This window comes from Melospiza georgiana, chromosome Z (assembly GCF_028018845.1).
Source record: "Melospiza georgiana isolate bMelGeo1 chromosome Z, bMelGeo1.pri, whole genome shotgun sequence".
Classification (NCBI taxonomy): domain Eukaryota; kingdom Metazoa; phylum Chordata; class Aves; order Passeriformes; family Passerellidae; genus Melospiza; species Melospiza georgiana.
Genome location: NC_080465.1, coordinates 9,560,849 through 9,586,150, shown reverse-complemented (window position 1 = coordinate 9,586,150; position 25,302 = coordinate 9,560,849). Strand labels below are relative to the sequence as shown.

The 25,302-nt window shown below is 41.1% G+C and overlaps 2 protein-coding genes across 5 annotated transcripts in view; both read right to left on the bottom strand.

The window, feature by feature from the left end:
- TNFAIP8 (TNF alpha induced protein 8) overlaps positions 1-16,236 on the bottom strand; it is a 56,151-nt gene extending 39,915 nt beyond the window's left edge. The window contains exon 1 of the mRNA XM_058043752.1: positions 16,179-16,236. Coding sequence (XP_057899735.1) covers position 16,179 — 1 coding nt within the window. The 5' untranslated portion in view covers positions 16,180-16,236. The remainder of the gene's footprint in view (positions 1-16,178) is intronic.
- Positions 16,237-18,914: 2,678 nt separating this feature from the next.
- The window catches only part of DMXL1 (Dmx like 1), an 84,386-nt gene continuing 77,998 nt past the window's right edge, over positions 18,915-25,302 (bottom strand). For all 4 annotated transcript variants that reach the window (XM_058044628.1, XM_058044629.1, XM_058044630.1 and 1 more), the window contains 6 exons: positions 25,092-25,219; positions 24,830-24,922; positions 24,275-24,366; positions 23,292-23,344; positions 21,959-22,176; positions 18,915-21,561 (listed from right to left, as the gene is read on the bottom strand). In XM_058044628.1, the coding sequence (XP_057900611.1) occupies positions 21,337-21,561; positions 21,959-22,176; positions 23,292-23,344; positions 24,275-24,366; positions 24,830-24,922; positions 25,092-25,219 (809 nt within the window). In that variant the 3' untranslated portion in view covers positions 18,915-21,336. The remainder of the gene's footprint in view (positions 21,562-21,958; positions 22,177-23,291; positions 23,345-24,274; positions 24,367-24,829; positions 24,923-25,091; positions 25,220-25,302) is intronic.

Here is a 25,302-nt window from a genome sequence, read left to right as displayed (position 1 = left end):
ATGCAAAGAAAATCATGTACTTGCCTGCAGTGCTCAGGAGAGCAGGATTCAAACCAGGGGAACAGCAAAGGAGGAATGTAGCTGTCAAGGGAAGGGAGTGCACAGCAGGCCCATGAGTTTGATGTATTTCCTCTTTCAACCAGCATGCCCATCAGGCAAGACCTCAGCATACGAAAATATCCAGGCTCTGAATAGCAGGTCATGGAAATAATTATTTTAACTCACAAGATGATATGAAAACATGTGAGAACAGGCCAGCCACAGACAAATAAAGCTGTACTGGAAGCCTCCAACACTGGAGCAAATTCCCCAGTTACCCCTGTAAAGAGTGAAAGTGCCTGTGCAGAGCTAAAATTAAGTTTGACCACAACATGAGATGCAAATGCTTGCTACATGGGCACCTGTGATCCAGAAGCAGGCTTTTTCCAGCTATTCTTCCTAAAGCACAGCCACCACCTTTGGCCTAATGAAATTGGTATGAGTGCACACAGGACCAGGACAAAAGCTATAAAGCTCTTTTTTCCAAACCTTATCTTATTAAAAAGAATTAGGGGATGTCTTAATTATTAAAGGTAAAAATTCCATCAAGTGATTTCCCGCAAGCAGCATAGACATTAGCAAAAAATATGTAGTGATTGTCCCTAGTTATAAGAGAGGAAACACCAGAAAAGATTTTCTGTGAGTCAAAGTGAATAGCATTCAATATTAATTGGAGAATAGCAGTGAAATTTAGGTCCAGAAACACTAAAATTGTACAGTCAGCAAAACCAGGAAAACTGTCCATAATGAGTTTGATTCTGATTAATTTGATATTATGAATATAATTTTTAGGGTAAATTTCTTTACATCTATTTTCCTACTCAAAGAATAATTGAGTAAACCATAGGCATGTCTCAACTTCTGCCATGTTAAAAACTATTTTAACAGGCTTAAAATACTATATATTTAGCTCCTTTCAGGAAAGAAGCTTGAGAAGTGAGGGAGTTTTCTAAAGTACCTATCTGAAAAACAATAAAGAGAAGAATCTGAATGAAAGCAGCTGATGACTGCAGCACGAGAGCTGGTTTCAGTCTGAGACTGAAAAGGCTTCTGCTGGTTTTAACATGCACCATCTGAAGCAGTCTCTCATCAGCTCCAGATTCCTGGCTTCAAGCTCTCCAGCAAGCAAAGAAGCATCAGTCGCTGAGGGACCGGTCTCCTCGCACAGTCTCTACAACAAATACATTCACCATTTTGCAGGTGGGCTAGCACAGCTGCACGTCCTGGAATGTGGTGTAACTCACCATCTTCACCAGCAAGTAACGTTAGCAAAATTCAATTCTTTTGAAACAAAAAAAAACAGATGTTGTCCAAAGGACACTGTAAAATTTCCTTATTATATGGCTACTGACAAGGCACACTTCCTTACAGCTATCTGGTACTAGATGTTGTAGTTAACACAAGGAGGTGCTTTAATGCTATTCTGAGACGGTGCTAGAATTTCATTCCAAGCTACACAAATAAGTTGTCAGCAGAGCAACAAATTTCCATAATTTTACCTCTGAAAAACAGGTTCCCAATCTACATATGCTACCCAAGCAAGCATGTAAGGGCTGAAAGTGCTCGCTTCCCATGGCTGACAAACAAAACAGGGGAGGGCTGACAAACAAACACAGAAGAGGTGCATTTTCTTTACACATAAACAGAAATTTTAAGGGAAAAAAAAAAACCCAAAAAACACCAAAATAAGTCATACTCATAAAAGTACAGAAACAATCCAAGAATACATTTTCTGAATGTAGGCAGAGAAAAGGCCAGTTCCCCTAAAGATGCAGTACCCTATACTAAACGTTTTAAAAATTATCTCTATAGATGACACATTTCTATGTAAATCATCTAGAAATCTGATGTAGATTTCATCTTTTTCCCCAGAAATTCCTAAACACCTTCATGATACCAGAATCATCTGGAAGTTTCATAGGAAAATGTTACATCAATTAAGCTTCATGCAAACGCTATCTTGTGTCACATTAGCTAAGAACATCTCTTTTTGGAAATGAGACTCTTTCAGTTGCAAGTCGTTCTAAGCAGGGAAAAATCACAAATATAATAAAATATTCCTTGAAACTTTTTACTGGGATGTACTGGATTGGAGTCAAAGCCACTGAGGCTGTCACCTGGCAGATACACAACTACATCCACTGTTCTCACCCTACTCGTCTTTCCTAGAGGATTAAGGCCATGCATTGTTTTTCATAAAATTAGGCAAACTATCCCTGAAAAGAATACAGACTAAAAGCAAAATAATTTGTGACTTTCATTATAGGGCCTTCCCTTCTTTCTTTCTAGAACCAGCTATTGCCCATCTGTCATGTTCAGCTGCACACATTATTGACAGAGTTGCGAGCGGGAAATACGGTCAAGGGCATGCAACAGAACCTAAACCAAAAATAGGGGAAAATGGATATAAGCTGGGAGTGTGCCCTTGCAGAAAGGCATCAAAAAGCATCAAAAGCAATGCAGCTAGAAGGTCCAGGGAGCTGACCCTGCCTTTCTACTCCCACCTGGAATGCTGCATCCAGCTCGGGGACCCTCAGCATAAGAAGGATGTGAACCTGCTGAAGAGAGTCCAGAGGAGGCCACAAAGATGATCCAAGGACTGGAGCACCTCCCCTATGAAGACAGGATGAGAGGTGGGGTGTTCTGCCCAGAGAAGAAAAGGCTCTGGAGAAAACTTTTCTGAGTTTTCAACACTCAAAGGGGGATTAAAAGAAAGAAGAGGAAAGACTTTTTACTGGAGACCATAGTGACCAGACAAGGGGTTTTCAGCTGAAAGTTTTATACCAGACATAGAGAAGAAATATTTTACCACGAGGGTGAGGCTCTGGCACACACTGCCCAGAGAAGTCGTGGATGCCTCATTCCTCTAAGTGTTTAAAGCCAGGCTGGAGGGGCTGTGAGCAACACTGCCCAGTGAAACATGTCCTTGATGACTGTGGGGGCCAGGGCCAGGCCTGACCTACCTCTGAAGGTCCCTTCTAATCCAGGCCATTCTATGATTCTGAAAAAATGGGAGCATGTAGTCAAGGAAAAAAGGAGAATACCAGCATGCTGAAATTACACCAGGCATCTTGCAAGTAAATACAGGCGTAACGTTTGCTTAAAAAATATTTCAAGACCTATGAATGAAAATGTAGGTCTGAATATTTTGAGCTACATTCTTCAGTCCAAGAGTAATACATTGAAAGAATGAGTGAATAATTAGATTTTGAGAAGAAATTTAGCTTGTGGTCCCAAGCACAAAAAAGTTTTCATCATAGTAGTTTCTGTATGTATTCATACAGAGGAGAACACTGTTCAGACAGACGCACTACACTTACTGGATGTACATGTAACTACATGCAGCTGGTACAGAGAAATTTAGAGAAACCTGTCTGGATTTGTCACTCTGAAAAAAAAAAAAAAAGAAAAGAGATATGAATCGTAGGCAGAAAAATGACCTTGAAAGCACATGGCACTTAAGGAATCAAATCAATAAATAAGCATTACAAATAGATGTCTGAGAAATATTTCTGTGCATAACAAAGTTTAGCTTGGTATGAATTACCTCCTAAACTGTAAAACACCTGATGTTATGTAATAAAACTATCTTGTATAATACTAATATTACCAGTTACTGAAATTTCCTCACCTGAATAATGGCAAAACACAAAAGAAATTACATTCTTCTCTTTGACAGTTTGGAAGGAAGCTTTATCCCAATAAAAAAAGTATGAACTCTTCAAATCATGTAAAGTAAAAGGAATTTAAAACATCACAGAGAGAAGTTTCCTCCAACAGATTCTTTTCAGCTTGGTGTCAAAACAGACACCAATATCTGGAGCATATTTACCCTGGATCACCCAACCAGCTTTATAGTTGCCAGCACTAATTGACTTACACACCTCCACTGTCAGTAAGTGATCTTGTGTACTCAAAGAGCAACCTATTTTCCTTTAGTCATGATTATATTTTACTGGGACATCTAGGACTGCCTTTAGCTGACACTACTCAAGTATCTTCAGGCAGTTTTCAGGAGGAGAAGAGCATGGGAAAGAATTAAGTACAAGCTCTGCATAGAAGGAGCACATAAAAAGAGGAATGGTGAAATTTGCTAGTCATACTAAACATTCATACGTGCATGTATAGTGCCAGAGGTACTACAAGAAGAATGGGTGTAAAACTAATCTTTTTACTTCCTTTAGAGCACTCAAAGAAGAGAGTTCTAAGGGAGCAGGCAAGTTATTGACTGAAGTCTTTCCACAGCTTTTGAATTTCATCTTCTTATTTCACTAGCTTATGTTAGAGTAACTTCACTAATTTATCTTCCCACCTTCTCTCAGCAGTTAGACTAGACTGTAAAAATATTGTTGCTGTAACATTTTTTCTAAACTACGTGGACTTCTGAATCTCCTCAGGATTCCCATTTTAAGTAACAGAACTACTCTGTCAATGTCTGTTTATAGATAAAAAACTAAATTATGCATAAATAACACAACTTGAAATAATTTAAAGGGAAGGGAAAAAAGATGTTATGGTTTTGAAGCACTTGACTGCCTTTTACTCCCTTGAAGTAATCCTGAATTGAAAGTTTCAAGATTCAGATCCAAAATAGGAGTTAGTTTTGCTGTAAGTTGCCACACACTGAGCATTACAGAACAACTGCTGCACAATAACAGCTATTTCCCATTTCAACCTTACTGTATTCAGCCAAAATTTTCAGTCACGGGAGCACAACCTTTGGGATACAGACACCTAAGTGCTGTGCTCTGCTGCATGCTTCCAGACTTCCCCAGCTTGCTCTGAGGCCACGGATGGAGAATAGAGCAGAGAATGTTACAACGTGCTTTTCAGCTGAGAAGTCTAGTAGGATGTAACAGTTTTTGCGTGTTTTATTTTGGAGAAAGTCACTGTTTCTACAGTACTTTCTTCAGTAAAGAGGGTTGAGAGAGGGATGGGGGCTGTCCAGAGCAGAGGATTTCCCGGCTCTGACTACTGAAGGGCCTCTGCTAGCAGGATGCACAGCTTTCCACAAGCAGCAGTCACTCAAGAGCCTGAACACCATAATTAAAATATGGTCTTGTTTAAGGTATAAACAAGCTTAAGGCATGTTATTTTCAGGGTTACACTGCAGCAACGCTAAGCACCTTAACAAATTGCCTTCAAATTAGTCAGGCCCAGTAGCGCTGCCCTTGAGGGAACTTCAGTTGAATTTATCTGAGCAGAAGAAGAAATTGGGCAATGCTGACAGCTCTTCACACTGCCAGTGTGACGCCAACTCTTTATTTTCCTCTGTAGCCAGCACAGCCCCGTGAGATGTGTGCTTGGTCACCCACCCACCACAGGGGACACACGTGCTCCTCTCGGGCTCCACACCGCTGCTGCTGGCAGATGGCTTCTCAGGCAGGGAACCAGCCCCACTCTGGGGACATGCTTCCCGAGGCACCCGTGTGATGTGCCTGCCTCCCTGATGCCACCCCAGACGAGGCAGGATGCCCACAGCCAGGCAGGATGCCCACAGGCAGCCAGGGCACTCACAGCTTGTCACAGACATCTTTTCATTAAAATCCTTTTGTTAGGATCTTTCCTGCTGAAGATGAGAAGTTTCAGCAACAAAATGTCAAAATGTAAACAATGGTTATCTGCTGCTGTGGAATGCAGCAGGTGGATCCGTGATTGGTCTCCTGTGGATGTTTGGATTTACTGACCGCTCACGGCAGAGCTGTTCTCGCTTTCTGCTGAGAGAAAAATCTTTGTTATTCATTCTTTTCTATTCTTAGCTTAGCTAGCTTTCTGAGAACTTTCCTTCTATTTCTTTTTAGTATAGTTATAATGTAGTATATATATAATAAAATAATAAATCAAGCCTTCTGAACATGAGGTCAACATTCTCATCTCTCTCTCTCACCCTCAAAACCCTTGTGACCGCTGTCACGCACAGCCAGCCAGGATGCCCACAGGCAGCCAGGATGCCACAGGCAGCCAGGATGCCCACAGCCAGGATGCCCACAGGCAGCCAGGATGCCCACAGCCAGCCAGGATGCCCACAGCCAGGATGCCACAGGCAGCCAGGATGCCCACAGCCAGGATGCCCACAGCCAGCCAGGATGCCCACAGCCAGCCAGGATGCCCACAGCCAGGATGCCCACAGGCAGCCAGGATGCCACAGCCAGCCAGGATGCCCACAGCCAGGATGCCCACAGCCAGCCAGGATGCCCACAGCCAGCCAAGATGCCCACAGCCAGCCAAGATGCCCACAGCCAGCCAGGATGCCCACAGCCAGGATGCCCACAGGCAGCCAGGATGCCACAGGCAGCCAAGATGCCCACAGCCAGGATGCCCACAGCCAGCCAGGATGCCCACAGGCAGCCAGGATGCCCACAGCCACTCCTGCTCCACGTGCCCCTGTGACCTGCAGCACAGAGGTCACCCCAGCTGTGCCCCAGCTGTGAGCTTCCTGTAATGGCACAGGTGGGTCTGACAGATTTTCTCAAGGCAAGAGGATGCCCCAAAGTGCTCTAGGGCTGGGAAGCCTTCCATGCATTTCGTTTTTACTGTGGGGCTCTCAGCTCATACCCACCAAAAAAAAAAAAAAAAAAAATCCAGATAAGTTTTAGTCCACTGATTCTACCACTGCCACAGAGCAAGCTGACTGAGCACAGAAAAAAAGCTGCATGATCACATAGTTTCAGACTGTCATGCTGGGTATCTAAATTGCTTCTCTTCTATGAAGAGCCTTTGACAAAGACCTCTCTTCTGCCTCACACTGTTAAATGTTTTGTTATTCAGCTTATTTAATTATGATGTTGCTCAGTTTTTCATATTAAGAAAAAATAAAGCTATAAACACACTTTTTTTTCTCTCTTCAGTCTTTGTTTTTCATCTCAAGGCATTCATTTAAGCTTCTCAAGGTTCTTCTAATCCTTATTCCAGTATTTGATTTGATCCAACTTCTGAATTTAATCCTCCTAACTAATAATTTATTCCTTTGCCTATCTGTTAGTTGACACTCTTCTCCATTAATGTCTTTATTGCCATCAAGACTCAGAACATCAACTTTCAGATTTGTGCTGTAGCTATTCACTTTTTAAGCAACATTGTTTTAAGACAAATAAAATTGAAATAAGTCATAACTGCCTTTTTAGCTGTGGAATCCTGTACTACCTTTCTCATATACAGTTGTGAAGCTTAGAGATTATTAAATGCTACACGCTGCATTTAAGCCTGACTAGTAGAGGGGTCTGTTTTCCTATAATTTTAAACCTAAATTTTAAAGTCCACTGTAACCCCACACTCTCCTTCCCCCACCTCAGTCACATGCACATAAATTCTTGTGCTTGAGCAGAAAGCAGGGCTGGTTTTGTGACACGGCTTCCTGTGTGCAGAACAGCAGCACGTGCCCTGGTTTAGGCACTCAGAGGTTTTATAGGTCCTAAATGCTGAAAATTTCCATCAGGTGGACCCAAACACTCAGAATTTTTTTTTTTCAATACACCTTCTTCTGTGATCACTGAAATTAAACACCTGGCTTGATATGTACAACTCGGTACTCCATGTAAAGCAGGATCTTTACACCAATACAGTTCCTGTGGGATTTTGTGGTTTTGGTTGTTTTGTTTTTTTTAAGGCCTTAAATTTTAAATCAAGTAATTAGAAAAATGAGTATGCTGAAATGCTAAGAAACTTCTAAAAAAACTACAGGTAACAATAAACAACTTGGACAAAGCCAATCTTAAAACACTGGCAAACAACCAACGTTTAGGGGTCGTGGATGAGATGGACAGCAGTGTCCATGGGATGAGGTCAACAGCAAGGATCATGTCCTGAGCTTTCCATCCTTTGGGGCTGCCTTGAACGTGCTTTCAGCAGATGGATCTTTCAGTAGTAATTCAGGCTCTCCATACTATCCAATGTAAGATCTGAAGCAGAAGAAATGTATAAACTGCTAATCGCCTGAGATTACATTTGAACACCTCACAGGAATAAATATTTTATCACCTATCACTGACTTCCCATTCACTATTCCCCCCAGTTATCCGCCTGGTATTAAAAGCAAAATTGACATTTCAAGTGACTTTCAACCATCCACCTGCATACTCAAAACCACTTGTACAGCAAATACTGCTGGCAAACCTGCCCAAAAGCATTTGGTTGCAATCAGCATACTTTCTGCATCACTGACCAGTGTGGTGTTTTGCAGACCAATGCAACACAAATTCATTGTTGGGATTACACAGATTTTTCTACAATTTAGATGTTAATCACATTTCTACTACCATTCAGCTCTACCTGTAAGTTCTAATAAATTTTCAAATGCTCAAAATAAAACAAGATTTGAATATTTATTTTTCTTTAATGTGAGAGTGATCTAGTACACTGAAGTGCTACAACTTAATGGAGAACAAATTAAGTAAATATGCCTGAAAATAATCAATTTAATTCAGAAAAGTAGCAGATAAGACCTTGATATGAAATGCATGGCAATACAAGGGCATCACACAAACAATTTCTAGAATGAGATCTTCAAACAAGAAGAAATTCCACTCCTCAATATGTCAAGTACAGGACCAGAAAAAAAGTGGTCTGGCAGCTACACAAAACTATTAAGATTCCTACAGCACTGCTTATAGTAACAGATCTGTATTGTTTCATTATTTCATCAGAGAGGAGGCTAAAGCATCCTGTAATTTATACACAGTAACTACAAAGAAAACAAAACTGAAGTCAAACAGAGAAAGACTTCCCCTCAGTGTGTTTAAATTATTCTGAAACCCCTGGAAATCACGGAAGATAGATTCACAGAATGTTAAGGGGTGCAATGGTCCTTAAGAATCAGGATGAGCTTTCCTATTCCCTGTTTCACTGTAATATCCTAGCCATAATAAAACATATAAACATAAAAGTTATCAACTATCTTCTTCTAACTTGACCTGCAAACTTTTGGACAGCCAAGCAAACTTCAAGGCTCCCACAACATGCTCAGATTTGTCTCTCTTGCTCTGCTCCTCTTGTCCTCCTTCCTGAATCTTTTGCAAAATGCTTCTACTTTTTAATCTCATAAAAAACATAATTAATTTTCACATGCCACTAAACCCCACTTATCTGCCTACAAAATAATTCCGGTCATGCCAAAAAGATAACAGAGCTGAAAGTTCTAGCAACACTATAAATAAGATCAACTCTAGACTACTTGAGACACAGATTTTATGTCTGGAATCCCAAACACTACAAGCTACAGGCCCAACAGCAGCAAAATGTTTTTCTCCATTTCAAAGACATAAAGGTTGTGAGGAAACAACAATGTTTCCTCACAAGAAGATTTTTTTAATAAAACAGTCCTGCAGTTAGTCATAAAGACAGTGCTATATATATCAGGATTAAACAAAATCTTAATATCAACAGTTACTGACAATAAAACAACAAGATGAGCTAGAATTTTAAAAAAATTGCTAAGCAGTTGTTCATTTTTGTTTCACCTTATAAAGCATAAAGTAAAACATTTATTTGAAGTGCACCTGATGAAATGCAGATTTTGTGTTCTGAATGGAGGAAGAAGGATGTAGAATAAGCTGAAGGTGGGCAAAGGTTCTTCCACAGAGCCTGAAAATTACTTTAATACACTAAAGAAAATGGGCTAAGCATATATACAAAACAAATAACCTTCTGCTGAGAAGTGGAAGGATATCATAAACAAACACATATCTAATTATGAATACTCCAAACCAACTCAATAATCAGGGCTTAATTACAGGCCATTTAACCAGGCTTACCTTATCTGTTTTATGCATGCACATACTTACCACTCAGAAAGAACCATCTGCAGCAGATGAGTCAGAAAGGCACAGCTACCTTCTAACACCAAACTAATATTTCTCTACATTCTGAAACCACAGTGTGTAAACACTCAAAAAAACCCCATCTACCAAATGTTTTGCAAAAGATAGGAGGTATGGTTTTGCTACTGATTTCGTACTAGTTAACCATGATATACAAGAGATAGGTCTCAAATGCATTTAATATAAAATGGTGATGCTTTATTAATAGCAATTAACACAGCAGCTAATTCCTCTCTCTTCCCCAAGGCAAAGGAGCACTAAAATGCCCTTTGTAACTGTTAAAATAGCACGACTTGTTGGTTTTGCAGGGCCAGGTTTTGCTACTGAGGGCTACAGGGGTGGCTGCTGTGAGGAGCTGCCAGCAGCTTCCCCAGGCCCGGCAGAGCCAGGGCCCGCCGGCTCCAGGATGGATGCGCCAGGAGCCAAGGCTGGGCCAGCCAGGAACGATGGCAACGACCAGGGGGCAACATATTTAGAAGGAGAAAAAAGTTATTGGGGGGATGGAAATGTGCCCAGCGAGGAGTGAGAACCTGTGAGAGAAAAATCTCTGCAGGCGCCAAGGTCAGTGAGGAAGGAGGGCAGGAGATGATGCAGGTGCCACAGCTGAGATTCCCCTGCAGCCGCGGAGGTAACAGGGATGCAGAGATCCACCTGCAGGTCATGGAGAACCCCCGGTGGAGCTGGTGTGTGCAAGAGGGCTGTGAACCCATGGGAGGCCTGTGCTGGAACAGGCTCCCGGCAGGGGCCTGCACACCACTGGAGAAAGGAGCCCATGCTGGAGCAGGCTTCTGGGTAGGACCTGTGACCCTCTGGGGGACCCACGCTGGAACAGGACTGACCCCGTGGGAGAGTGACCACACTGCCGCATTTCATGTACAACTGCTGCCTGCGGAATGGACTCAAGCTGGAGAAGCTCCTGGAGAACTGTCTCCTGTGGGAGGGACCCCGCGCTGCAGCAGAGGAAGGCGGCAGAAACCCGCGATGAACCAGCCAAAAACTCCATCATGCCCCACCTCCCTGCACTGCTGGGGAGGGACAGGTGGGGGGAAGGTGTTTTTAACACTTACTTTACTTCTCATTATCCTGTGATCCTGTTCGGCGGATGATCTCTCCTGCTCCTTATCTCAACCCCTGAACGTTTTGTTCTATTTTCTCTCCCCTTTGCAGTCACCAGGGTGAGCGATAGAGCGGCTCTGACGGGTGCCTGGCAGCCAGCCAAGGTCAGCCCACGACACACTGGAATGCTTTCAGCAAGTCAAGAGGCAGTTATTTACTTCGGACATGGCAATAAAAAAGCTGAATCATATTTTGGATCATTTCACTATTTATAGCTGCTGGGGATAAGCTTTCTGCTGTACCGTGTACGATTTATGGATAAAAAGGATTTGTTGCAAACATCACTTTTCAAAATTGGAATACAGCAGAAGATTCATGGGCCCAGACATATCCTTCACTTTTATACTTTCCCATATAAAGCTTAACATTTTCAGTGCCCATGTTCATAAGAAACCAGTAGAGATTATTTTATCCCCATCCCATCAACAATATGCCAGTGATAGCAATGACCCGCCTATGTCTCAGATTTCTGCAGAACTGGCAAAAGCAGGAAATTATGCTTTTATTTTTTTCAAAACTGAGCAAAAACAGCAATATATTCAGGCTGGAAGTGCTAGTTTGCACATACACCCAACAGACTTCTGACAGAGACTGCTCCTCATCACCTGAAGCCTAATTTTTAATACTCTTTTTTTCAGAATTGTACAATTAACTTCCAGAACTTCACCCACCTGTACTTGCAGGTAAAGTTAGTTCTTCAGATAAGTATAATATTCTGCAGTAATGCCAACATACTTTAGATAGCCCAGTACTATGCATCAAATTGGAAGTGGGCAGCACTGGAGTATGGGAATTGGGTTGAGAACAACTTACTTCAGCTAGAAGTTAAAGAGAAATTCCTCTTCATGGAATCACAGTGGCTACACATCTCATATTGCACAATGAGTAATTTAAATGTGGTAACATGTTGTTTGATAAATTTCAATTTAGCATGTACTTGGATAAAATTATTGTCCCGTTCCTAAACACTTTTTACCCAACAGGCATGGGGTTTTTTTCCTCATTGGATCACATATTATAACTCAAAATGCCTTTCAAGACAACCAAATTACAACATTATCTGTGTGTCATATACATGCTGGAGAGGACAATCAGTCACAGGTAACTAATGGATTTTGTTTCCACCACCAGAGAGGTGTTCCAGCTTCAAAGTTCAAGAGACAAATACCTTAACAGATGAGACATGCAAGTATATGCTTCCTCTGCTTGCAGATTGTTTTTCTGCTTCTCGTTACCTTAAAGTTTAATATAGTCTTTCCTTTTACAAGAAGAGGAGTAACATATAGTTACATGTTTTTCTTCAGTTATTTACAGTTCACCCTCAATATAACTGTGCCCCAGTAACTTCTGCAGAGAAAACACCAAACAAGAAAAAAATATATTGCTTGTAAAAATACTTGGTCAGCTGGAAATTCAGTTTATAAGTACCAAAGACAATAAGAGAAGCAAGCATGTAAAATCTTCAACTATAGAAGCCAGTACTGTTTAAAACAGTTTGCTTTGCTCTTCCATTTCCTGAATTCCTCTCAAGACCTCCCTAGCATGGGCACACTATCCAGACATGCTCCAGTAAGGCTCCAGTGCTACAGGAAAAATTAATCCATTAGCTGAGAACACCACACAATAAAACTTTTGCAACTGATGAGGTAATAAATATCAAACTGCTATGGTAAATGGAAGTTCCACCAGTCACCTCTGGGGCCTCCAGCCACAGGTGCAGGCCAGAGCAATTGCTCGATGGCAAGCACAGAGAGCCCAGCCCTCAGCTCACGCACACACACGCCTCCTTCAGAGGGTTTAACAACCCTCACCCAGGGCCAGGTGAGTATCCAAATCACTGCCACTAGCCACAGCTGCACCCAGCCTGGTTTCCACAGGCCAGCACTACTGCACTCCCACCTTCCTCACTGCATTACTCCATAAACTGGGAGAAAATGCTGGGTTTTAATGTGTCCAGCTTTGCTGATCCCACTCTCCTCAGCATACAACTCATCAGTGCCAGCTAAGGGTATTATCATCAAAAGTCACGTAACACCTTTTAAGTCCTTGCAAGGTTTGCTCAAGGACTGAGACATTTACTATCCATTATCTGTATTTCCAGATAAAAATGTGTTGAAATTAAGGAGCAGCTTTAACTCCTGTAATTTAAAAGCCATGCGTTTTGTTTAGTACACCATCTCACACACCTGCCTTGCTACAGAGATTCCAGGAACCACCACATTGAAATGAAGGAAGAAATAATGTTTTGGCTGGAAGTGACAGTGTCAACGATCAGCTCAGACAAGAGCACCTGAAACACAGGATTAACAGCTTCTAACACAAATCCTGTATTTCACACTCTTCCCCTTCTTGAGACTTGTTAGAGATGCCAGGAAACAGCCAAGTGCTGCCACTGCTCTGCAAATTACAAACCTCAGTCTCAGAGCACAGAGCTCACTTCTCAGTGGGGGTGAGGTCAATCTCTGGGTTAAAAAAGGAAATTCTGGTTTGAGCAAAACACTGCTTGAGAAAGAGAATGCAAGACTGCCGTGTGAAACCTCTTATTCACATGCTTAACTGAAAAATGCCGTCTTAACTTTCACTTGAACACAAATAACATTTACTCTGGGTCTTATGATCTGATGACATTAGAGGCATAAGAGGGGAAAAAAACCATATAATTTCAAACCATACTCACTTTCAGTGATTCCAAAGCCAGTATAAAATAAAGAGGCCTAGAATTTGCACTACATTACAGTTGAAGAATGTTGTAAACATTTTTATCACAAATAGAATTGACAACATGGCTGCTCATGGCTGTGAGTAGACGGACACAAATAAAAACCTCAGACCAGCCCAAAACACTCCCCAAGTTACTTTGACTTGACTAAATCATAGCTCCTGGAGCACCACAGTTTGTGTATTGATACTCCAAACAAAAACAAGAGTGCTAGAATCTGTCAAGTTGAGATATGCACTACTGAAATTTGTCTTGACAGTTTTTCAAGGTATAGTGTGCACAAAGAATACTTTCCCTACAAGAAAATTCTTCCTATATACTTAATTTTCAGTAAAATTTTGTTTTGTTCATCAATTCAATCTGATTCACAAAGTCCGACAAAGACAGTTAAGAAATTTGTCAGTGGGAGAAGATGAAAGTAGTTTAAATGATTAGCCCAATACAGGGAAAACATAAAAAAATTACAAGAAACCTACCTACAAAGGCAGTGGGAAAATAAAGACAAAAGTAAAAGTAGTACAGTACCATCTATTTGCCTCATGATTATCTTAAGGATGTAGAAGCTGTAACCAAAGTTACCTAGAACATGGTTAAAGCTGCTAGAATATAATAAATGCAAAAAAAAATGATGGAAAGGTACTGCCAACCTTTTAGATTAAGTAGGTAATTTTAAAGGATATATACAATGGTAAGATTATGAGAAATACCATTTGGTGACTTTTTTCCTTCTCATTTTTGTACTATTCATGTACAAGGATTAACAAAAAACACAAAGGTGAATTCCAGCCCAAAACCTCTATTATGAGGTAAACTCAAGAAAAACATCTGCAACTTGGAAGAAAATTAATCCTAAGACATAACTTATCTCAAACCAGCTACCATTTACATACCATAAATTGCTATTTCAGTAGTTCAGCGTTAGTTTTGCATAAAACTAAACTGTAAGGATGCATCATCTGCTTTAATGCTTATTAGGCATTTTACTGCCCATCACTTGGATGACTTGCCTTGTTATACCAAAATACGAAACTGACCGAAGTTGAGATTTGATTATCCGCTCGCCTTTTTCAAGCAGCAAGTATTATTCTTTACCTAGCAGCAACTATTCAAAGAAAACTCAAAGGAGATAAGTTAAGCCATGAAGCACGCTGAAATCCAGGTTTAGTCAGACCAGGCGAGTTACTATTTAACGGAAATGAGCAGCTTCCTGTTGTCAGGGCAAACAGCGAGCAGCTTCCATCGCAAGCTGCGGTATTTTGTGCTCCTGCAAAGATCTGCGCCACAACTTCTATTTCAATAGTGTTCCAGGTGAAATTTGCTTTCAGGTGAGGCAGAGACACTAAATGTACTAGAATGTTTTAGTTCAAGTACAAAATGCAAACGTACTAGAACATTTCAGTTCCTTGTTCCTGCTTCTAAGCATGTTCCAAGTTCACAAAGTTCTGTCTTCCAAATACAGGGCTCAGACCTCTTTCCACCGCAACACTCCTCCCCTCCACACTTTTTTTTTTCTTTTTTTTTTTGCCTCCACTGTCGATGCTCTTTCAAAGCAAATTTCCTATTTAGAGCTGATAAAAGATAAACAGAGTTGGCAGCAGTCAACCCTGGCAGTGAGCGTGAAAACGACTGCTGGGAGAAGTCTTGGCCAAGCTGTAATAACGTGAGTGGTTTAGCCGAGCAGTACGGCAAAGGAGAGTGACTGAAATAGGACACGCGCAGAGAGGGGGAAGCATCACCTGGACCGTGTTTCGTTCTACCCGAGGTCAGGAGAAACTGCGAACATGTACCTCTAGAGACGCACAGAAGTGTGGAAGGTCTGACCATTCAGGTTTCCAAAAAGGAAAAATGCACACTGAACTGCGATCTCTTTTATTTGATTAGCAGTATGTAAATAAGATACAACTACAGGCGGAACTTCAGGACTTTTGCTAGTAGTACTTCAAAGCCAAACTGGCGCGTCTCAGAAAAGTTTCTTTCACCACCACCGTGCAGACTTCACGGCATCACCACGCCTGCCTCTGCCTCAAGAGCTACAGCTCAGTCCTGCGCGCCCCGGCACAGGGGGACGCGGGGCAGGGCTCACTCCGAGGGAAAGCTGAAACATTTCTGGGAAAACAGAGAAAAGCTAGCCTAGGAGGAGCGGAGAGTTTCGGTATCGCAGAGCAGAGCAGCCTTCACCCAAGCACATCGGCGGTGAGGAAACTCTCCCCGCGTGGTTCCGGGCGGCTCCCACCCGCAGCGCGGCGCCGGGACCCGCCGGGGCAGGAGGCGGCAGCGACCCGGCCCCGGGGCAGCATTTCGCCCCCCGGGCAGAGCCCAGCGCTCCGCGGGAGCCGCCGCCGGGCCCCAGCCCGCCCCGCCGCCGCTCTCGGCCGCGGCTGCTGCGGGCGCGCAGGGCAGGGGCCGGGGCCGCCTGGCGCGGCGGGACCGGGACGGGGCCGGGGATAGGGAAGGGGCCGGGGCCCCGCGGGGCGCAGGGCGGCACTCACTGTGTGTGCGCGGCGCGGAGGCAGCGGCGGTGCCGAGCGGAGCGGGCGCGGCGGCGGCTCAGGGCTCCGGGCTCGGGGCTGAGGGCTCGGGGCTGAGGGCTCGGGGCTCCCGCCGGGACCGGGGCGGGGCCGCTGCCGGCCCTGCCCTGCCCTGCCCTGCCCTGCGCTCGCCCCGGGCCGGGGCGGGGCCCATCGAGCCCCGCCTCGCCCCTCGCACCGGCGGCAGCCGCCAAACCCTGCGCGCAGCCGTCTGTAGGCACTGAGCTGCATGTAGAGGCGGCCTAAACTTTGGCAGCCGCTCTCTGAGAGCCTGACGAGACGCATGCTCTACTCATACCCACTGTCGTGTGACTCGCGCAGGGGCTCCTAGGAGCTAAAGAACAAGTCTTGAACGCTATTACGGCCAGAGAGGAGGGGCATTCGTGCCAGGAAGGTGCTAATTCGAGGCCGGGCAGGGGCAAGATCAGGTTAGCAGAACCCGGTCCGTTCATCTCCCGGGAGAGACTGTGAAAGCAGCAGCTCACACACCTCTCGACGAAGAGGAGCATCCCAAGTTACGGGACAGACGGCCTTTGCAACCACCAAGAGCCTCCAGAGTTCCCGCTGTGGATACCAGGAGCCCGGGCTGTGTAAAGGCAATACTGCTTAATACTGCTTAATGACCCAGGGGGTGGTTAACAAAGCTGGGAAAGAAGGATGTACCGCTGTGTAGTAGTACTAAAAAGTGCCAAATTCACAGACCACAAGGACATCAGGCAGAGCTCCCAAGATAAGGAAGACGCCAATAAATCCAGTAGAGCAACCGTGCTACAATCATCTTGACTGGACAAAAGGTAACGCCGGTGGGGGAGACTGTGACCACAAGGTCATAGCCCTCGGATCCAAGAAATCCACTGACTCAAAAGAAGAGAAAGAACTAATTAGACTAGGAAACAATGGAATCACTAACCAATACAAGACAGGGTACTAACTAGAGAACTATGCACCTTGTAGCCAATATGCATGGATTCCTTTGTTTGCTAAAACACATGGTGAAAAATCTTCATAGTCAGTTTTGTCTTGTGTACCCAGCACCCCTTCCTGCACAGAACTTTCTAAAAGGATGAATTAGGTCCCCCCAGCCCACCACTGAGAAGCCCAGGATGTAAAAGGACCAACAGGATGCCGCTGGATGTGTCAGTGGCGACTGTCTTTTACTGGCATTTTCTCTCTCTCCTACACACTCAAAGCTACAAATGAAGTCAGTATTGTTGAACTGGCATTTTGTCTCGTTTGCTCCTTAATTTGGGCATCTCTCACTCATCAGATCACAACAGGTGTATTCATACTTGTACCTCTGCTAGAGGCGACAACAGAGGTGGATGAAGCTCCCCAAGACCAACACAGGTTTTCAAGCTTAAATGAAACAGAAAAGGGGATTCAAAAGTTAAGTTGTGGCAGACAACAGAAAGTGCCATTACTACATCAGCCTCATTACACTGCACAATAATTTGTTTTGCCCAATTCTGTTACTTATACATTAAAAAAAAAAAAAAAAAACAAAAAACACAAAAACAAACCCCCAGCAACCAGTCCCCCTCCCAAACACCAAAAAGTCAGAACAAGGAAAGATAAAGCATGAGACCATAAGACATTAAAAAAAAATAAAAATCATGCATATTTTAGAGCTAGATATGGGAGGAATAAGAAACACTACAAAACTTGGTAAATCAGTTTCTTTATTTTATAGAAAGTAATTTGATCAGTGTGCTGAACCTGCCATTAGCGATGGTTTTGCTATTTTTAGTAAAAATAAACATTTGAAAATAATTACCTTGGAGAATATATAATCTCCAAGCTTATTTCCCCTTAATCACTGTTGCTTTTTTCATAACTATTGCATCTAATCTAACACTGGGTGCTCTTAATAGGAAGGGGGTACCTAGAGTAGGATATCTCCATAGTTTATTTCCTGCAAGTGGTTCTGAGGTTCCTAAAATGCAGGAGAACATCTACAACCTCACCCTGCACCACCTTGGCATGGTACAAAATCTGCATCTCTTCCACCTTTCTCCATCAACGTCCTGCAACGTCAGCTGAGAATTCGGTGGTGTAAAGCCACACAGCAAGCCAGTTTAAGCACCTAGATGGCCAGAGTTCTAATTTTCACAAGTTGCTGAAGTAATCATGAAGAACTTGGATCATGTGTCTAAGGTAAGGGAATCAGCAACACAAGAATGACACACTCTGACAGCAACATGTACTGCTATAAAGACAAACACAAGTCACAGCTTCCACTCTATGGTATTTAAAAGGGACATTATCAACTACAAGCTAAATTATTTTGTCTGGACAAGAAAAGTATTATTGATTAAGCACTGGCAAAAGCAAATTTTATATTCAATTTGTGCACGACTGCTGTAAGCACTGGGACCTCTGTAGGCACTAGTACCCTTAAGTTTGAGTAACTTGCATAGCAACAGGGAAAAATAATTGCTGGAGGACAAAAGTCAGTGGAAGTTAAGGGCAACAGCCAGAGGGTTCCGAGTTCAGTTGTTCTCCAATGACTAGATTCAAAGTTGAGAGTGTCCCTTTAAAAGTTTCATATACAACAGAATTTAACCCATTTTTAATCCATCATTACAAGAAAGCTACTGATAATTCATCTTACAATAGTTAAACAGCAATGAACAATATGCAACTGAACAACTGATTTGTAAATGAAATAGCAGCAACATGGAACTCTAGAAGGTTGAGTTTCTGCAGGATTTATTGGAAAGATTATAAAGGTGTGGCAAATACATTGTGATTTTACATAATTTAGTTTCAAGAATAGCTTATGGTAACTATAAACATTATTGAAAATGCCTGGTCAAGGTCAGTACTTTTCTGGTATAAGCATATAAGTTTGCCAGGATTTTTCAAAGTGCAGCTTTACTCAGAAAAATGACAACATTGTATGTCTTGGCAAATTGCATTTAAATCTGCTCAGTTTGCAGATGGTAAGACAGCTTTTTGTGATTGCCAGTACAACGGATTTGAGCTTGAAGTATTAAAGCTAATGAGATATAAATATTTAAGGACAAAACATCAAGGACATAATTATATAATACTGCCATGATTTTTGCACATGTAACTTCGTTAGTTCAGTGGGTGTATAAAACTAACGCATGTATATAAAGCAGCTACAAAGTCATGATGGTTTCAGCTGATTCTAAAGCAGTGTGCTACTGTTTAATCCCACTGTTTTCCTTCTTCCACAAGAATAAAGAATATTAGAAACTCAGCCACTGAGCAGATAACTCATACTCATTGGGCAAGTCTATTTTGTAAGGTGGTGTCACTTGTAGTTACTTTTCTGGTCCATCACTGTACTTAAACTGCTTTGAAATCACGTTCAATTTCATTCTCTAAGTGTTAAGGAAGAACAATTACAACTGAATCACTGAACAGCTGTACCAGTTTGAAATGCTGTCACATGTTTCTTCATGGCAAAACATTCACATTCTTTTTATTGCACAATTTGAAAATTCAGGTTATGTGCATAAAAACCTTCATAGTGTTTGCACTGCAACTTGCGAAACATACATTTAAAATGACCTTAATACATTTTACAAAATCTTTTTAAACAACTTTATATTCTTAAGAGAAAAGCATCCTGAGAATGTTACATAGTTCATTATACAAGCCCTTCATTTCTGCTATGCTTTATTTATCCCCATAGTTCCTAATTTGACAGGTTTATTTTACAGTTAATATCTTGGTGCTATATTTCACAAAATATCTTTTAGCAAAAAGTACACCATTGGCATTCAAGTAATCCAGCCTCACATCTAATTTACAAATTAAACCTTTGTCAAACTCTCAAGTAAGGAAAAGTAAACCAAAATACATACAGAAACAGTTTAGCTGACTAAAAAAAAAAAAAAAAGTAAAGGCCTTGTGCATTAAAGATTTGGTCAAACATTTAAGTTATGCAGTCTAATATTTTGGCAAAAAAATCCCCTCTACATCTATCCTTCTCAGTTTGTTTTCTTTCATCTGACACCAGATGTAAACATAAACATCAGAAAGAAAGACTGACAGTGTAGAAGTACTTTGCTGTTGAACTACTTTTTCCTTTTTTAAAGTACTTAGGAAAAACAGACAAACAAGAATGTAAGTGCTAAGAATGGACTATCTTTGGGCTAAATGAAAGTCTTACTGGTAAAAAATGTAAAAATAAATTAGGTTGGGTTTTTCTTTTATTTCCTCTACAGACATCTAAATAAATAGTCTTTCAAGAAATTCTAGTGCCATATCCTAAAGCACTATCTCCCTGTATCTTTTTGATCAAGTCTAAGGCTTCACACATAATCTTGGCTATTTTACTAGGAAGATATCCATTCGTATTTACATTTTATTTTTTGTAAAGGGAGTGTTCAGGGTTAAAAATATATTTATTTTTAAAAGGTCAGCCTGCCATCCTGATGGCAGTGATTCAAGCTATAGAACAGAAGACAAGTTACAGAACATCCTTCAGTTTCTTATACTCTAGATGAGAGGAAGGAGATCAGGCAAGTTATAGAGGTAAACAGCCTGGATTTCAGGAATGGAGAGAAAAAGTGGCTCCTTATATGAATGCGTGCATGACCAGGACTATTCACTCCTGGAAACTTTGTTTCTCTTCTGCACATAGGTATACATTTTTATTGTTGGCTAACGAGACAATTGAGAAGAGAGACAGTTAGGGTTACCACAGTGAAAAAACATTACCCAAGGTTTCCATCAGGACTGACATGCTTTTACAAGGTGGCAAGGTGTTGAATCTAAGCAGAGGTCATGCCCAGATGGTACACTCCAGGTGAGAGTGTAATTATCTCAAAAGGAAGAGTAAACCACTTCAGTAACATCTTTATAAATTATAACTATGTAATTTGGAGTCATATTTAGCTTTCTTTTTAGGCAATGATCAAAATCTGAAGGACCTTTTAATCTTTAAGGCATTAGTGCATCAGGGACAAAAAGCTCCAGGTAATTAATAAATAGGAGGTTGGGGGCAGAAGGGGAGAACGGAAAAAACCCAAAACACCTTTGTATCACAAGCTATCATTGTGCATCTCCTTTGTTGGTTAGCTCCAGGAAAAATATTTTCAAGGATAGCAGAAGGGGAATGTTATTCACTATTCTGAGAAAAACATTAGATCATAAATTTCACATCATTTTTTAACGCATCCTTTAAAGGGCTAAATCTATCAGGCAAGATTCTCATCTTTACTGTTCCATCAGCACCACAGGAGAATATGTGATTTGCTGGTCCTGTTTCAATTTGCATGACTCCTGTCCCAATGTTTCTGAAGAGAGACTGTCGAGCATGCTCATTGATGAAAGTGTGAAGAAGATTAAATGCAGACAGACTCCATACCTGGAAAAGCATCAAAACATCAATCTCTTATAAGGAAAATCACCATGATCTTAAAATTGTCCACAGTGAATTGTGCAGGAATTGCACTACATTTTGCATTTACTTTTCTGACACTAACTGTAAGAGAAGAATATGTAGCAATCTCTAATGACACATTTATAGAATACTAGTACTCATTTACTATAATAAGCAATATAGAGAGACACTAAGGTTATCACTAATTAAAAGGAGGACTGCATTAAGAAGAGGTTAAGGCTGACATTTCATAATTAAATTCATAAATGTGAAAGTCAGAGTAAAAAACAAATGTATACATATGATATCTGACTGTTCCACACTTGCACAGGATTTTTTCTGAATGTACACAGCACCTCTGCTCCCTCTCCCTCATTAATACCTTTATGTTGCCTTCAGCAGATCCTGTGACAAAATACTCTTCTGTAGGATCAACAGCAATTGCTTTGACTGGAGAATCATGACTCTGGAGTAACTGTTGCTGCTGCTTTAGGCGAAGATCAATTACACAGGTAAAGCCTTTTCTGCCTCCAGATATCAACAGCTGGTGTTTTGGAGCATATGCTAGCACAGTTGCTCCACTATCATGACAGATAAAAGCTGAAAGCCAAAGGAAAGTAATTCAAATAAAACACTGTACTAACTTGCATTTTCCATCAAACCCTAATAGCTCAAGACAGTAGCAACAGTGACTTTGATGCTGTAATCCAGCTGACCACAACCAGCCCACTTATTGCAGTACCAATACACATGTTCCCCTCAGACATTCTGAAGCTAAAAAAAATCTTTAAAATCTCTCAAATTAAGCAATTAAAATCTGTATAAACAAAATTTTTTTATTTCCCTGTGTAATCAAAACTATTAATCCTTGACCAGAAACAGATTATTTTAATAATATTCTAATAAAGTACCAGATTTGTTATTTTAAGTAATATAATTTGTTTTTTTAAGTCATATATGCCCAGCAGAAAGTCTTTCTAAACTACTTGCACAAATATCTTGCAAGTTTCCACTGGTCATTTAACTGCTAATTTGCTGCTTCTTGTATTTATTTGGTTATGTCTACTCCCCTAAATGAGTGGGGAAAGTGAATGAAAATTACAATTATCACAACACAGCTTGGTATGCTGTACTTGTAGTTCAAAGGTCCTATGAATTTACATTTAGAAATTCCATGTCTCTCACATATACTTAGGCATTCGCCATACTTTAAGTACAAGGAGTTCACAACTCTGTGATCTCAATTCCGTATTTCAGATACTGAAATGCATTTCTTGTATTATTTGCAACAAAGTATTAGTAATAATACTTTGCAATATTATTACATAAATAAACTAATAAACAGGGCTAAATAAAACTAATGAAACATGGCTAAATACTTTTTGCACCCCCAAAATCTAATTTGGAGGAGTAACTGATCTGAAGCAGAAGCTGCCCAGAGCCTTTTAAAAAAAGAACAGAAATGTCTGGCTTGCACTTGTGATACAAGGGCAGAAGGCATGCAAAGGAAGGTGCTCATGTCCATGAAACCAATCACGCACATGAACACCGAGCAATTTCTCAAGAATCTGGTTTTATACTCCCACTGTTGCACTCACAGAACAATGAAAGATGTTTTACTGCCACTTCCCACAGTAACTCTTCCATAAAGATAGACTCACAAATACACTTTTTTATACTGTGTTCAAACAGTTTGGTTGTCGTAGTTTACTTACCATGCACCAAGCTGTTGGCAGGAGAAACCAGAGTATCCCAAAGACAAATATTTCTGTAGAAAAAAAACCATGGCTTAATTCAGCAACACATATTCAGAGGTATTTTGGACTCTTGAAGAGTCATCTGTACCTTCAAAGGGTTTGCTCAGGCATAAAGCACTGAAAGCAGACTCTCAATGATGATGTCTGAGCAGACCCTAAATTACTTCCACAGTTTATCATATGCTGCAAGAACATGCCTTCTACATAATTATTCTACAACTGGCTATTTCCATAAAGCATTTATGTTAACAGTCTTTAGTAGCTTAATTCACGGGAATGTTAGCAGGTTTTGGTATTTTTTGATCAATACTTAGTTATGGAAACAAACGAGAAATTGAGAGCTATGCAAATTCCCTAGAGCTGTGCAAATTCCCTAGAGCTATAAAAATAATTTATGACAGGTTCATGTGCATAGAACAGAATAGTTCAGCTGGAAGGGGCCTGGAAGGATCATGCAATTGCCCACCTGACACTTTCAGAGCTGACCAGAAGTTGAAGCATGTCATTGAGGGCACTGTCCAAATGCCTCAAACTCTGACAGGCTCTGGGGACTGACCTCAAGGAAGCCTGTTCCAATGTCTGAACCTCTTGGCAATAAAATGTTTCTTGATGTCCAGTCTCATGCCAGACCTCCCCTGGCACAGCTTTAAACCATTCCCACACACCCCTCACTGGATTCCCAGCCAAATCACTCAGGACCTCCTTTCTACTTCTCTTCCTCATAGAGAACATGAGCAGGACATTTGTGCTTCCCCATGAAACCTCCCTTAACAAGCACATGAATTTAGCTGCAAACATTGCTTCTCTCTCCAGCCAAGAAAGAAATCAAGCAGAAGTACTCTTAAACTGCTTAAGAAGAATCATAAAAAAAACCAAAGTGGGGGAAAGGAGAGAGAATATGGCATCACTTCACTTTTATGAATTATCACAATAGATCTTACCTATTGTCAGAAGAAAATCCTGCTGTAGCTATCAACGATGATGAACTGATGAAAACAAAGTCATTGGCTGTTTTGTTATGACATTGCCATGTCTGAAAAATTGCAGTTAGAAATTTTTAATTAGAAAGGAATTATTTTGTGCAAGCAGGCAATATTAATATTAAAAAGAAGAAAAGGTGTTTCATAAGAAATTTTAAAAACATAGGATACAAAGGTACTGGTATGCCTGGCAAGACTCTTAATTTTTTATGGAAATATACTCTGCAGCCCTATGTAACTGTCCATTAATTGACAAGTGACAATTATTGACAAGTCTAAATTAACATTAAAGTTATTTCAGACCTCATGTTACAATTTCCACTCTCCACTTAACAAGTATAATTAGAATCTAAGAACCTACCATACAGACCACAGGATGGCAGCAATACGTAACTTAAATCTTGATTAATACCAGTTAACATCACAATCCTTGTCCTCTCCTAGCTATTCTGAAGGGAAAAAGAAGTTAGGGAACACAATGCAACTTTATGGAAACTAATTTATTATTCTGCTTACCAAATATGGCTTAGGTGAAGTTCCAGTAAGTGGACAACATTTCCAATTTGTCTGATATAAACTTATATATCCATCAGCATCAACAATTCCAAACTGAAAGAAAGTACACAGTAATAGTAAATACATAAGTATGTTTTGCAGAGAAAATATCCACAATTTTGAGAAGATACTTTAAATTAGAAGCATGTGATGTTTCTGCTAATTTGCAGTTATAGTGGAGGAGGGGAGAAGAGAAAGCATACAGAAGCATTTTGTCAGTTACCTTATTTCCCTGGTAATTGAATCGCATTCGAGTTACGCGTGAGTTGCCACCAGATCGAAAACATGTGATCTGCTGTGCATGACCCCATTCGAACATTCTCACACTTCCATCCTGAGCACCCGTCAGGTCTGCAACAGAAAATATTTACATGGCCTTTCGCTAGAGTTGTAGCTTTTATAATTTCAAGAAAACTCACACTATCTCAAAATAA